Consider the following 13,597-nt stretch of genomic DNA (forward strand, 5'->3'; position numbering starts at 1 on the left):
AAGTTCCGCGGATGATTGTGTCGCACAGGCGGGCAGCGGCAGTCCATAGCCGCCCGCCCCCAATCACCCGCAGTGCATTAGCCAGGGTTCGGCCTCTACGGTCAATGGGACTTGTTCCAGTGCATGTTAGTCAAGAAATGCCAAGTGTGGATTGAACGATAACGATGTGATACTTATCATTAGGACCAAAATTCAAATTTCATTTCTTTGACGATCAGCAGTGTTATATTATAGGCAGCATGTTTCCTACTTCATTTTTTATAAAATAACTCTCGACAGTTTCATAATCTAGGCACAAATCTGATCTCAAATGAAAAGTGCACGAGAGTGCTGCCAAAATCAATGGCATGAATAATTTGATTTATATTATGAAAGATATTGAGCTGAGGTACGAAATGGCGACAATATTATCAAAAGGCTTAGTTTTGGTCGATTTTGTTGCTCATGCTTTGCAAGTGAAAGTTTTCTTAGTGAAACTCTATATTGTAGAAAACGAATTCAATTTTGGTTATCGTGGTATACAATGTATGCACTTACTGGTTATGTTAAATGTATAGTCGGTTAATCTACTTTCGGAAGGGCCTATGAGCAACTAGTTAATTGATCCCTCCTCAATGCAAGCTAAGTTGTGTTGGTGTTTGCTCGGTGACCGACACACTATACTCCAGTGCCCCGAACATTCGCTGTGTGTGGATGCTCTTTGGGGATAATGTGTGTGTGAAGGAATGTAGTCGCCAAAATCAAGATCCGGAGAAGAAATGATGGCCTCACCGCTGGCGGTGATCCTGCTGGTCACTGGGATGTTGTCAATGTCGACTGGTAGGTGTATTTTATAAGATCTTCCACCGGCTATGACAAAAATAGCTTTCCGTCACCTCTCTCCAAACCATGATTGCCTTCATTCCAGCCTTCAGCAGACGACTGCTCAATGACGACGACGATACCCCGAACGAATGCTACGCGTACGAAGATCTCTCCGGGTTGAGGCAGAACGGCTTCGAATGCGGAGTAGACTTCTGCTGCGGCGACGCTACCAACAAGTACTGCTGTTCCGATTCCGACCTTGCCATTTTGGCGCTGGATAACCCGGACCTGGAGGACTGGGATGCTGCCGAGAAGGAAAGTAGGAAGAATATTGACATCAATCCATATGAGTGAGTATGACGTTTTCAGACCTTATTCACGTTCACGAAGGTTTTATGAAATATACTGTTATCGCAAAAGATATTTGGTTTGTCAAAGCAGTGATATTATACTAACATTGAAAATCGTCGTCTCCCTTTCTTTCGGAATCTTCGCCAACACAATCATTTTCTTGATCAGTTCCCATCAACAGTAGGCCTACAACCACCGATCATTGTCGTCGGATGGCCCTTTACCCTGTTATCATAATCTTAATTGTCCACTTCATTCCATTCAGCTACATCATCCCAGTTGTATCTGTCACGGCTTTTGCTGTGGTCGTCATCGTCATCGTACTCTGTATTTGTAATTACAAGAAGAACAGAGGGATAGTCCACGATGCTGATATGATCAAGATGAAAAAGGCTAAGAAAAGCAAAGGTAAGATGGAAAAAATGCACATCAAATCAAAAATATATCAGAGATCACACTTGAAAGAGCACTTACCTTTGTTGGAAAAAACTTTTGCCAACAATGTTCCAGAGTCTGCTTCTGCTCGGTAGGAAAGTTGTTCTTTGTTTTACGTCAGATTCCCTGCAACATGTTGCAATGGTAAAAACGATTGGGAACCTTAGTTGTAAAATAACGATAGCTCACCTTTTGGTTTGTTTGCAGACAAAAAGGAAAAGAAAAAGTTTAACAAGAGGAAGAAGAAGAAGGCACCTATTGACGTGGACTTGCAAGTCAAAGATTCAGACGTACCGCTTCACGAATCGGGCCAGCCTCAAATATACCACATCAGGTATCCTGAAGATGACCCTTACCACCTGCCGCCATTGCCAAGAAAGTTCCAGGCATGCCCGCAAGATGGCGCCAACGGAAACGTCTCGCCATCATCGTCTGCTGTTTGGAACAACACTACTCATCAGGCAGGGGCGCTGCAGATGTATGGTGGGGATCTCTATGGCGATGTTGGCAGCCCACCGCCTTATTCTGTTTCTTTGGCGAGCGGGGGAAAGATCTATTCAAATAGCAACCACATTGATATAAATTCTATGCAATAAAACATTAAAATGTGGCGGTAGACTCTAAGGAGTATTAATTGTAGGGGCACATGCATATCCGTCACACCAGAACAGAGTGATTCCGTTAATTTTTCCGTGGTAATCTCGTATGTGCATCTTAATAGAAAGTCCCATGAGCATAAATCTAATCTTGATATTTCATCTGAGCTTGCTGGCGACAAATTAGTGATTATACAGTGTACTTATATAAATAGTGCAGTGAGACGGAGGAACCTCTTTATTACGATATTCGATATATATCATATTCTAAGATCGAATACGACATGATAGCATTTCGGCCAAAGTGCTCTTGACTGAAGACCGACCAGCTCGCCTGGACTCCCGAGCCAATACGTCATCCTAAACGGGGGAAGGGACGAGGCCTACCCACACGTCCGGAGTGTAAGCACGCCAGGCTAAAGCCACGGTGAAATTTTACGCTCGGAACCTGAATGGTATCTTGCTCTAATGTCATCGAAGATCAATTTAGGGATTAGGCGTTTGGTCGATAGCTCATCATCAGATTATATAAACATGCATTTCGATGATAATGTAGTTGTTCCTGATCAATATCTGGCTAAAGTACGTGAAAGCTATATTTACATTCATAATATAGTAAGATTATGAGTAATAGCAGTTTGCTATGATTGACTGTTGTGGTCGTGACAATGAACGTAGGGTGTCCGGGGGTGTATCTTGCTTGGGAACCTCCGATACGAAGTCTTCATCGTTCTCTGATGGATGGTTCCTGTTCTGCCGCGTGCGGTTGACTCCTTGGCAAGGTGCACCTGGGGACACAGCTAACGGCATAAAGTCACGCGCGTAAATAATTATGCTGGTTACAAACAAAGGAAATAATCATATCGTTGTATATGTCGTATTAGCTGTCCTGTTCTCCTTTCAATGTAGCCTCGTCTAAGTAAAGGGAAATTGTGCAGCGTGAAAAAGAATTATGGATTGGGGTCAGCTGTAATTTCATTTTTCATTGTGATAATTATCAGTTAATGGAGTTGGTCTAATTAGAGTTTTGATAGAAAAGTACACGATAAAATGCTCTCTGTAACATTATGGTAGAAAAACGAATTATCGGGGAGCAATAATGTTGTTTATTACGTTCCGTTGATGCTTTTTCCGTCAAACAATATAGCGAAGCAACAGCTGGGCCACATTTGTAGCTAGGATACCCTTGGGATGCACGAAAGCGGCTTTCTGACAGGGAATAAAGACATCTTTCAGGCTAAAACTAGCATAAAATTATCGATCCCAAAGCAAACACGATACATCTTCACCTGATTATAATTGGTGTTTGTCCGCCTGAATCGGTTGGTTTCAGTGCAAAGTCAACAGTCAACTCTTATCCCCGGGATCCGAGAGGCGGATCAGTGTAACTTTGGTGGAGTGGAATCGCGCATGATTCACCGCTCACCCCGTCGTGCGCAAGGAAAAGCTCATCCCCGTATCCTGCGCGAGCTTCCAAGCGGCTGAAGTATACCAGATGGGCGTCAGCCACTTACGCAACTGTGGGTGTTCTCAAATCTCAAGGATCCAATCGACAGGTAACGCTTCTCCGGGCACTTCTTCAAGCAGACAAGCGAAAACCTCCTCCTTCGCGTAGTACGCTACCGCTACTCATTTGGAACCTTTCCATCGGCCAGGCATCATGGGTTGTTCAGCTCTCCTCCTCGCGGTCCTTCTCACCTCCATCCAACTCTACTCCGTACAAGGATGCTCCGAGCCTGTCAACTACGTGCCTTGGACTGCCCAAAGGAAGACTGCTTTCAGCAAGGTGGTCGTCTTGGCCAAAATAAAAGCGACGTTCGTTGACCCGAAGTTTGACTATGGCGAGGGATCACGGACTTACAACGCGGAGGCAGAGGTGATGTGTGTGTTCAAGGGAGAGACGGCGAGGATACCGGCGCTACTTAATGTCACCGAAGCAGGTGAGTTGGTTTTTATTTAATCACTGGCTTCACTTTTATTCCATTAAGCAATTTGAGTATATGATCTACATTAACGACTTTCTTCGAGTGGCACGTTTTTAGACTTTCTGTCGTCTTGGCTTACCCATGAGCAACGTTCCACCCTGCCGAGGGATCATGATTGGTCAAATATCGTATTTGTCATCTACAACCGGAAGTCCTGCCACGTCAAATGCTGCTGAATAAAGTGACGAATTGATTAAGTATCGATCTTCAAATTTTGGTCAGCACAACCTACGAGTACACCGACTTCTCCTATACTCTTTGTAACGGATATCCAAACCATTAGGGTGTTTTTCTCGGGGAATGTCCACTTTTGATAACATTTCAGAAATGATAAGGTGTAAGAAAGAAACATTTGACTTCAAAAGTCGTGCTCTGGTTCTGAAAGAGAGCGATGGAGGTCATTGCCAAACTATTTTATCAACTCACCTCATGCTACAGGTTGAAAACGGGGCAATTTCGAAAATATTCATGAAGTATACTGTCTGGATTATCTTCGAATTTACATTATAAGTGCACCCCAGAACGATGCATGACATGACCTATCATGTTTTGCTATTGACCTTCAAGAGAGGCCAATAGTGACACGCTGTTCAACTGCATGGCAATTCCTCAAACACCACCAACTACAGACATTCATCGCATCATCGAAATGACGGACGTCTGCTTTCCATTCCAATCACGTACTTTGCCTCTTTACGCGGAGTGGTTGTATTTTCGCAAGCTGACCACTGCATGGGTCGTTCGGTATAAATCTTCTGAGTGCTGCTTTCACATGCCCGACAGAAATATGAGACAGTGGTAACCTGAAGAATGGTTGTTCGGCATAATAATTGGCACCTTACCCTAATTGATGTGCCGGCGAAGTTGGTCATACATACATGTAGAAATGAAACGGCCAGGGGCCATTGTGCTCACCGTATAGATATTTGGTGCTTTGTAATTCATCCAGATTAAGAAACATTGTACATGTATAGTATATAGGTCAAACCAAAGTCGGTATGACATGTGATGTATCGTTGCTTGGAGTAAGTACCATAAGAATATCATCAAAAACAAGACAATAATAAACGAGATATTGCACTTTTTACCTATTTTAGTTTTGGCCTCCTGGTGGCCGAGTTGAGTACCAGATCAGATCGAAATTCGGTGTCCGAGGCTACATGACGTAGGGAGTCATGTGTATCAAATTTCAAGTTCAAAGCTTTAGTGGTTAAGAAACGTGCCATAGTTACAATCAAACGACAAATTTACGCCATTTGACCTCTGTGACCTTGAAAAGCAGGTCAGATCAAAAACTCATATGATATGTGATGTATCCTTGCTAGGAGAACCTACCATAAAAATGTTATTGAAAACGAATCACTAAAAATAAGCAAGATATTGCACTTCTTACTTTTTCCATTATGGCCCCCTGGTGGCCGAATAAAGAATCAGATCGAGCCAAAATTTGGCATCAGAGGTTATCTGATGTAGGGGGTTATATGCACCAAGTTTCAAGTTCATAGCTTTACTGGTTAAGAAACGTGCCATAGTTTACACTCTAACGGCCAATTTACGCCATATGACCTATGTGACCTTGAAAAGTAGGTCAAATTGAAAACCCGTAAGATATGTGATGTATTCTTCCTAAGGGTACCTACCATAAAAATTTTATCGAAAACAAGTCACTTATAAGCGAGATATCACACTTTTTAGATTTCCACTTTTGGCCCCCTGGTGGCAAAGTTGAGAATCAGATCAAACTGAAATTCAGCACCAGAGGCTATGTGATATAGGGGGTTATATGTACCAAGTTTCAAGTTCATAGTTTTAGTGGTTAAGAAACATGCCATAGTTTACACCCTAACGGCCAATTTACGCCATATGACCTCTGTGACCTTGAAAAGTAGGTCAAATTGAAAACCCGTAAGATATGTGATGTATTCTTCCTAAGGGTACCTACCATAAAAATTTTATCGAAAACAAGTCACTTATAAGCGAGATATCACACTTTTTAGATATCCACATTTGGCCCCCTGGTGGCAAAGTTGAGAATCAGATCAAACTGAAATTCAGCACCAGAGGCTATGTGATATAGGGGGTTATATGTACCAAGTTTCAAGTTCATAGCTTTAGTGGTTAAGAAACGTGCCATAGTTTACACTCTAACGGCCAATTTACGCCATATGACCTCTGTGACCTTGAAAAGTAGGTCAAATTAAAAACCCGTATGATATAAGATGTATATCTGCTATGAGTACCTACAACAAAAGTTTCATCGAAAACAAGTCACTAATAAGCGAGATATCACACTTTTTAGATATCCACATTTGGCCCCCTGGTGGCCAAGTAGAGAATCAGATCGGAGAGAAATTTAGTGTCACGGGTCATCTGACCTAGGGGGTCATGTTTACAAAGTTTTAAGTTCATAGGCCTAGCGGTTAAGAAACGTGCCACTGTTTTTGAACTAGGATACGACGGACGACGACGACGACGACGACGACGACGACGACGACGGACGACGACGGACGACGGACACTGCGGTATTGTATAGACTCCCCTACGGTGAGCCAAAAAAGAAGGTAACGTGATGACATCATGTCACGTGGTTTCGTGCTATGTATCAAATCATCATGGCATGCATGAAGATCGGAGTTCAAAATCAGTCCCCGCGATGACATTTATCTGACTACAGCACACATCACTGCCGAATGCCATTGGACGATATCAAATAGTGTTGACGGTGTTGTTATTGATCCTCGGGTGATTTATGGCGATGTTATGCCAGCAATAGTCAGTCCTGCCGACTAAGAACATTAACAATCTTTTCTATAGTGTCGTTTGCTGTTTTAACTATGTGGTGCAGCGACCCGTCAGTATACAACAGCATTTTCTTCTTGAAGACAACGACAGATTTTTGCCATGTGACAGAGTTCGGAAGTTTTACCACTTGTTTCCAGGAATCGCTGCGATAAAAATCGGCGGTCGTCATATTTGGACTTGGCAGTTTCTTCGTTTTGATTTTCGATAGAGAAAAATGACGTCGAGCTCAGCTTATTAGAGTAAATATATACTTTGTATGTCTCGGGAGTCTGGCTATGGTTTGCTGTTATTTCGTACATGTGCTGCGTCAGCATTCGAAAGCGATGAAATGTTATATTGCTAATCATTGGCCAGATCTGGACTTGAATGTGAAAATATGGAGCTAGTATTAAAATGTTATGCGTTTCCGCGAGGTTTTGATGTTTACATGCCAGACAAATTAGCTCGATGATTCCGAAGTGAAACATCATACATCTCATTACAAACCTCATGGGAATAAAACTGACGAGAATGGAACGTGTTACTGCTTTTTTCACTTTCGACTCTCGTATCAGACAGACATTTTGTTAAAGTCAATTATCTATGTATTCAATATCAAATCCCCACCAGTTCAGGGCCCGTTTGTTCAAAACAAAGTTTTATTACTCGTTGGTGTTAACTTTAACTTGACATGAAGTCTAAAGGCTTAACTGCAGGCGATAACCTCAGAGTTAGGGACAAATTTATGTTGAACAACCGAGCCCAGAAGGATGCTGTTGCACAAACGAAATTGATTCGCATTCTGATGCTGTTTTTAAAACAGCATAATGGCACGTTTTATAGAGTCAAAACAAAACAGTATATCAATGGTACGCTCTTAGAGTAATCAGTTCTTCCAAGGTTCGTTTCATCATTCATCATTTTTCATGGTCACTGTGATGTGATGTAGCTCCACTGCACTGACTGCATTCGATTACCGCCAGGCTGAAACCAAGTTCTACCTAAAGACAAGACTAGGCTCTTGGCTTCATGAAAAAAGACCTCACAAATTAGCAAATCACGATACAGTTAATGGAAGCTGGATTGTGTGGCCGGCTTTCAGTTACTTCTGCGTGTCAAAATAAACAGTGATGCAGCATGCAAAAACTAATTAGATTACCTATTGGGCCTCTGGGGAATGCAAGCATGTTTAATTTGTGCTGCAGAGGTGGTTTCATGTTGTCTATGCCTTTGCATCCGAATTTTTCATACCTGTCGTTTCGGAGAGAGTACCGGTATTTGCCAATGAAACGGCGATCTTCTTGGTGGCTGCAAACTACAAATTCAACAATGGTATGGAAATGAAAACATGAAAAGTAACCTACACCACAAGTTCATCTAAAACCCACGTTCCAAGACATAGCTTCTTCTTTTTCGTGGTAATCAACGAAGTGGTTTGCTTGAAACGTGAGCGGGGTAACTTACTCAGTTGAACAACCAACTCAAAATAAATCTTGCATCGCCAAGAGGAAAACAGTGGTAAGAGCGAAACGGAGACTTGTAAAGTGTTGCTCTAGGAAACATCTGATTAGGATCTGTGATGTTGATCTTGAATTGACTACAAGATTCTTGGCGTAGCATTGCCCAACAGACCTTCCTCACCGAATACCAACATACACTATAGTTTTACCTATCTAAGACCGCTTCATTAATTAGGCTTACTACGAAATCAACAGAAAGGCCATGCAAGTCGGAACACGACGTTGTGACCATCGAAAAGATTGATGTCGCCAAGGCTCTGAAAATCGGAATTGTTGCATGGAACCAAACGACCATGAACTCGTTTTGGGGGCTGACTTGAATGTAACAGTCTTGTATCGGTGAAACTATAGTATGTTGGTGGTAAGCTTAGTCTGTACGTGTTGTATTGACAGTAAATACATATTGCGCAGAAGCGGAAGTAGTGATGCTGTTACAATACTCTTTACGCATTCCTACATCGCTCTGAACATGACTTGGAACCACTTTAGACTAATATTTGATTATGATAGATGACTATGATATGTTCTTTTTTGAAGCTAAAGTAAACTTTCTCGGACTGTTTTTTTCAACGTATTTTTCTCTCTCTTGGACTTGGCCCAAATCTCCTTTCTAAATTCCAATATTGATTTGAAATGGTGTTCTTTAGGGTAACGTTATACTATACTTCTTAACAAAATTTCGTTACTTCAAAGAACTAATGAGTTTTTGTTCTTAACAGATGGTGGCTAACTTCTTGCGCACATTCACTTATGTTCCAGGGTCAAAATAGCATTGCCAACCGGTAAAACAGGAGTCGTAAACAGTATCTCTATTGAGATGCTGAATAGCTTGGAGCAAAGCGGAGTAAAAGGAAAGTGATGTTGCCAGTGTCAAAACAACATTACCTTCTGCAGAAACACGAGTCGTAAACACTTTAGTTCTGTTGCAGTTATACAATTCTGACTCGAGATTGATGCTGAAAGCGTGTGCAAAAGTACAAGTTTGTCTAAAACAGTGAAAAAGCTCGACAAGGAAAGCGAAGTAAAAGAAACGTAATGTAGTTGCCTGTGTCAAAACAACATTACCAACTGCAGAAGAAAGACATGAAGAGTCGTAAACATATTTCTGCAGGTCTGTTGCAGCTATGCACGTTTCCGACACGTGATGAATGCGATATAGACGCTGAAAACATGGACGAAGAACAAACAAATTTTGTCGGAGATGCACAATCTGGCACATAAAAATAGTATAACATCACGAGAAATGTTTTCATCAAGGCTTGACTCGAGCTTTTACAAGATAAAACGTCTATCAGTTAAATTACTAACAGGTGCAGACCTTGTTCCCCCTTAACTCAAGCAAGATATCAACTGAGCACCTCGGCATGAACTTGGAGATGTTCGGAAAAATAACATGAGTCAATTGGATTCGGATTTGCTGCTAAACGTGCGTGTGTGGTGGGTTCTAAAACCTCTCGTCAAAAAGCCAACCAGCTACCTGCTAAAGCAATGTATTCATGACCAGCTGCCTTTTATTTACCGATGATGGAACTTTGACTGTTGTAAGGTTATTCACCTCAAACGACTACTCCGAAAGAAACAGAAGGATATCGTTGGTTTTCAATTGAGGGAGAAATAGTTTGAGTGATTTCGATCTCAGATATATCGTAGGCTACACGGATCGTCCGCTGACCGCAAGAGATGCTATATTCACCATCGTTAAGGTTGAAGAAAGTCTATCATGAGGATCAAAAAAGGGGATGAACTTACTGTTGTTGAAGAAATATTTCATCGCTTAGTAGCCGCAGTGCCAAAAACCTCTTTGAGCATATCATCGTCAACATATCTTGGCCAGCATCATGTGTGAGCATATCTTGGCCAACGTGATATGTGAGCATTTCTTGGTCAACATGATACATGTCTGTGAGCATATATTGGTCGATACGATATGTGAGCATATCTTGGTCAACGTGATATGTGAGCATATCTTGGTCAACGTGATATGTGAGCATTTCTTGGTCAATATGACACAATGTCTGTGAGCATATATTGGTCGATATGATATGTGAGCATATCTTGGTCAACATGATATGCAGTTTGCTTGGATTTAGCTCACACATGACATATTAACGCATTTCCAGGAGAGAATCAAAACAATTGTAATTGGAACTGAAAATGCGGGTATCTTTGCTTTTGGATGGCGTCAATTATCCAGCCAAGGTAGAGGTGCTTCGACATTCCTTCAATATGCTTCGGAATCAACCCCGGGGAATCAACATTCAAAAGCTTCTCTTCTTAAAGCCATGTTTGCAAATGAGTTAAATTGGCAACCAGCTGGTCACTAACTGGACGGTATGCTGTTGGTTGGTTCCTTCAGTTCGGGCTTCGCTTTGAGTTAAAAAAGCATTGATCTGAGTGAATCATTTTAGTCTTGCTGGTGATTTATGAAATTGCGCATGAACTGCAGGCCTGCAGTTGGCATCTTTGGCTGTTGGTGGTTTGGTCCATCACTCACCTGCTTTCCAGATGAGGTTTCTTCAATACAGGGTTATTTGAGGTGCTCCTTGCATTCTTGTACAAGTCTTCTGAGTTAACCACCAATGTTTCCCCCAACTTATAGCCTTGGTTGTAATTTGTGGTAACTGGCGGCCAGCTGGTCATTAATTTGTATGCTCTTAGTTCGATCCGACGGCTCTGGCTTCCCCATCCTCTCGCAAACTGGACTGCAGCTTTGTGCATTTTGCCGACGGAATAAGGAAGAAAATATGTATCTCGATCTTATATGCTGAGAAAAAGTTGTTTCTCTAAGGTAGGTGAGTGAAACTGCCTGACAATTTAGGATGTGGCTTACCAGAAATAAAGGTTTTGCCGATGTTGGTTGGTTTGACAGGTAAAAACTAGTCATTGGTGAGATGGGACGAACTAGATTTCCATTGCCTCGCAAGTCGGCGCAGACAGTTGAGATATTGCAATATCTTTTAGACATTTTCCCTTCCCCTTTTCAGGTGAAGTCCCCGGCAAATGCACCAGCATCACGTTGGCACCCGGGAACACCTATATCTTGTATCTCTTTGAAGACATGCCCGGTAAAGGGGTATATATCCACAACGACTTTTTGCCAACGATTGCGGATGATGAGACCATGTCAGCCATCGGAACTTATTGTGGGGTGAAATCAGAAAAGGTTTTAGGTGAGTAATGAACAGTATACGGTTTTTCGCAAATAAAAGATAAAATACATTAACTGCCTCATGATCATAGTTTGCTCATCCGATGTCGTCTGCCCTCCTGAAGTTATTTCCTAAATGACATGGTTTCCAATTGATCTTTCTTCCAGGTGCCTCATCCGATGTCGTCTGCCCTCTAGTGAGTGGTCCAGGCGAGTGTGTTCCATTACCAGTAGAACCGAAGCCACCAGGGCCGAAAGAGGAGAAGATGCGGGATGGAAAACAAGCGAAAGGTAAGCAAAGTTTGGGATTGTGTGCAAAATGAATTGTACATTTTCATCAGACCCAGTGCTACCCCCTTCAGAAATTATAGGAGGGACACATATTTGTTTTTATGGATTGTCAAAACAGTGCTGAGAGTGATCTTAAAGTGACACATTTACGGCGTTATGAATTTATGGCATATGAACGTATCCATTCGAAGTAGTTACACGAAAGTGTATGGTTTTGCATCAACGAGTAGGCCTATGCTTAACCTCTCTCTATGATATAGTCGATGAAACCAATTTGTTTGTTTTACATGTAGCAGACGATCCCGCTCAGATAAAGGACAGCAAAGCCCCTCCGAATGGAGCGTCCAGCCTCCAAACCGTCGCCAGCAGCCTTATCCTACTCCCGATCGCTCTTTTGTGTTACGACTAATAATACGAACATGAACAAGGGCAAGGGCAACTGACTTCAAGGATGGAAATTGAGATTTCTGGTAAACGATCTCAGGAATACACAAGAGCAACGTGGCCAACGAGGGTTTGATAGAATGATTAGCAGATTCAGGAGCATTGGCTGTTTCGTAAAATCATTACAAGAATCACCGAGGTCATTTTCAGTGGTTTCATATTCTAGTGGACCACATTGGACAGACATCCCGTCTTTGTTATAGGGCCAGGCGGACTGAATCCACCGTAAAGTTGGGCAAATGCGAGTTTCCAGTAACTAAATGTATAATGGGTGTGGTATGAGTGCTATACGGATCTCAGGGACTGTCTGAAAGAAACCGGAGGAACTAGGGTGGTCTTATGCAAAATTAACCAAACTAAGATTTAATAAAGACTTGTCTTTATTACTTCTTGACCATCCGATCCCTTTTCAGTCAATTGATGTGTTTGTTTCCTGGTAGGCTCTAAATGATTTCATATTTATACATCAAATTTAAATACTAAATCTTTTTGTAAATAAAATAAATGTATTGATGTAAATAAAGAAAACTAAAAGAAGGTGCTTCAAGCGTGAGAATCAAGTATCATATGATGGACGCCAGCACAGCTTCATGTCCTTGCAGTGAAACTGTCTTTCTTCACACCCCTGCTTGGATGTAGTCTTCACGACCTTGCTTAGATCGACAAGCCAAACCTTACGCAAGACGCACAGCAGATCGGAGCCTATTTCAATGGGCTGTGATACTGTCCACACATCCTAGCTGTGATACAGTCTTCACGTCCTTGCCGTGATATTGTCTACACATCCCAACTAGCATACCGTCAAGTTGTGATGCTATCTTCATATCCCAGTGGAGTTCATGTCTTCACATCCTAGTTGCGAGTGTCTTCACACCCTAGTTTTGATACCGTCTTTACATCCCAACTAGCATACAGTCAAGTTGTGATGCTATCTTCATATCCCAGTGGAGATCATGTCTTCACATCCTAGTTGCGAGTGTCTTCACACCCTAGTTTTGATACCGTCTTTACATCCCAACTAGCATACAGTCAAGTTGTGATGCTATCTTCATATCCCAGTGGAGATCATCATGTCTACACATCCTAGCTGTGAGTGTCTTCACACCCTAGTTGTGAGTGTCTTCACACCCTAGTTTTGATACTGTCTTTACGTCTTGGCTGATAATCATGACTTCACATCCAAGCTAGGATACAGTCTTCATGCCCTTGCTTATTTGACAAAATGGAGGTAAACCAATGTAT

At 42.0% G+C, this 13,597-nt stretch overlaps 2 protein-coding genes across 3 annotated transcripts; both read left to right on the forward strand.

Annotated features, from left to right (window-relative positions):
- Window positions 1-678: 678 nt before the first annotated feature.
- Window positions 679-2,767, forward strand: LOC135491569 (uncharacterized). The gene is made up of 4 exons (XM_064777542.1): window positions 679-819; window positions 908-1,154; window positions 1,421-1,563; window positions 1,798-2,767. The coding sequence occupies exons 1-4, from the start codon at window positions 759-761 to the stop codon at window positions 2,184-2,186; spliced, it is 840 nt and encodes a 279-aa protein (XP_064633612.1). The 5' UTR covers window positions 679-758; the 3' UTR covers window positions 2,187-2,767.
- Window positions 2,768-3,292: 525 nt separating this feature from the next.
- LOC135491570 (uncharacterized) lies at window positions 3,293-12,896 on the forward strand. Of its 2 annotated transcripts, none has more exons than XM_064777544.1 (4): window positions 3,293-4,126; window positions 11,457-11,642; window positions 11,789-11,911; window positions 12,208-12,896. In XM_064777544.1, the coding sequence occupies exons 1-4, from the start codon at window positions 3,847-3,849 to the stop codon at window positions 12,318-12,320; spliced, it is 702 nt and encodes a 233-aa protein (XP_064633614.1). In that variant the 5' UTR covers window positions 3,293-3,846; the 3' UTR covers window positions 12,321-12,896. The 2 variants fall into 2 exon arrangements, with proteins under 2 accessions (XP_064633614.1, XP_064633613.1); XM_064777543.1 differs by having other exon boundaries at window positions 3,307-4,126; window positions 12,205-12,896.
- Window positions 12,897-13,597: the final 701 nt, after the last annotated feature.

The sequence above is a fragment of the Lineus longissimus genome, chromosome 7, assembly GCF_910592395.1.
Source record: "Lineus longissimus chromosome 7, tnLinLong1.2, whole genome shotgun sequence".
In the NCBI taxonomy this organism is placed as follows: Eukaryota; Metazoa; Nemertea; class Pilidiophora; order Heteronemertea; family Lineidae; genus Lineus; species Lineus longissimus.

Coding starts and splice junctions, on each gene's coding strand:
- LOC135491570 (XM_064777543.1), top strand. CDS start 3,847: ATGGGTTGTTCAGCTCTCCTCCTCGCGGTCCTTCTCACCTCCATCCAA. Junction 4,127..11,456: donor ACTTAATGTCACCGAAGCAG/GTGAGTTGGTTT, acceptor TCCCCTTTTCAG/GTGAAGTCCCCGGCAAATGC. Junction 11,643..11,788: donor GAAATCAGAAAAGGTTTTAG/GTGAGTAATGAA, acceptor TCTTTCTTCCAG/GTGCCTCATCCGATGTCGTC.
- LOC135491569 (XM_064777542.1), top strand. CDS start 759: ATGATGGCCTCACCGCTGGCGGTGATCCTGCTGGTCACTGGGATGTTG. Junction 1,155..1,420: donor ATTGACATCAATCCATATGA/GTGAGTATGACG, acceptor CATTCCATTCAG/CTACATCATCCCAGTTGTAT. Junction 1,564..1,797: donor AAAGGCTAAGAAAAGCAAAG/GTAAGATGGAAA, acceptor GTTTGTTTGCAG/ACAAAAAGGAAAAGAAAAAG.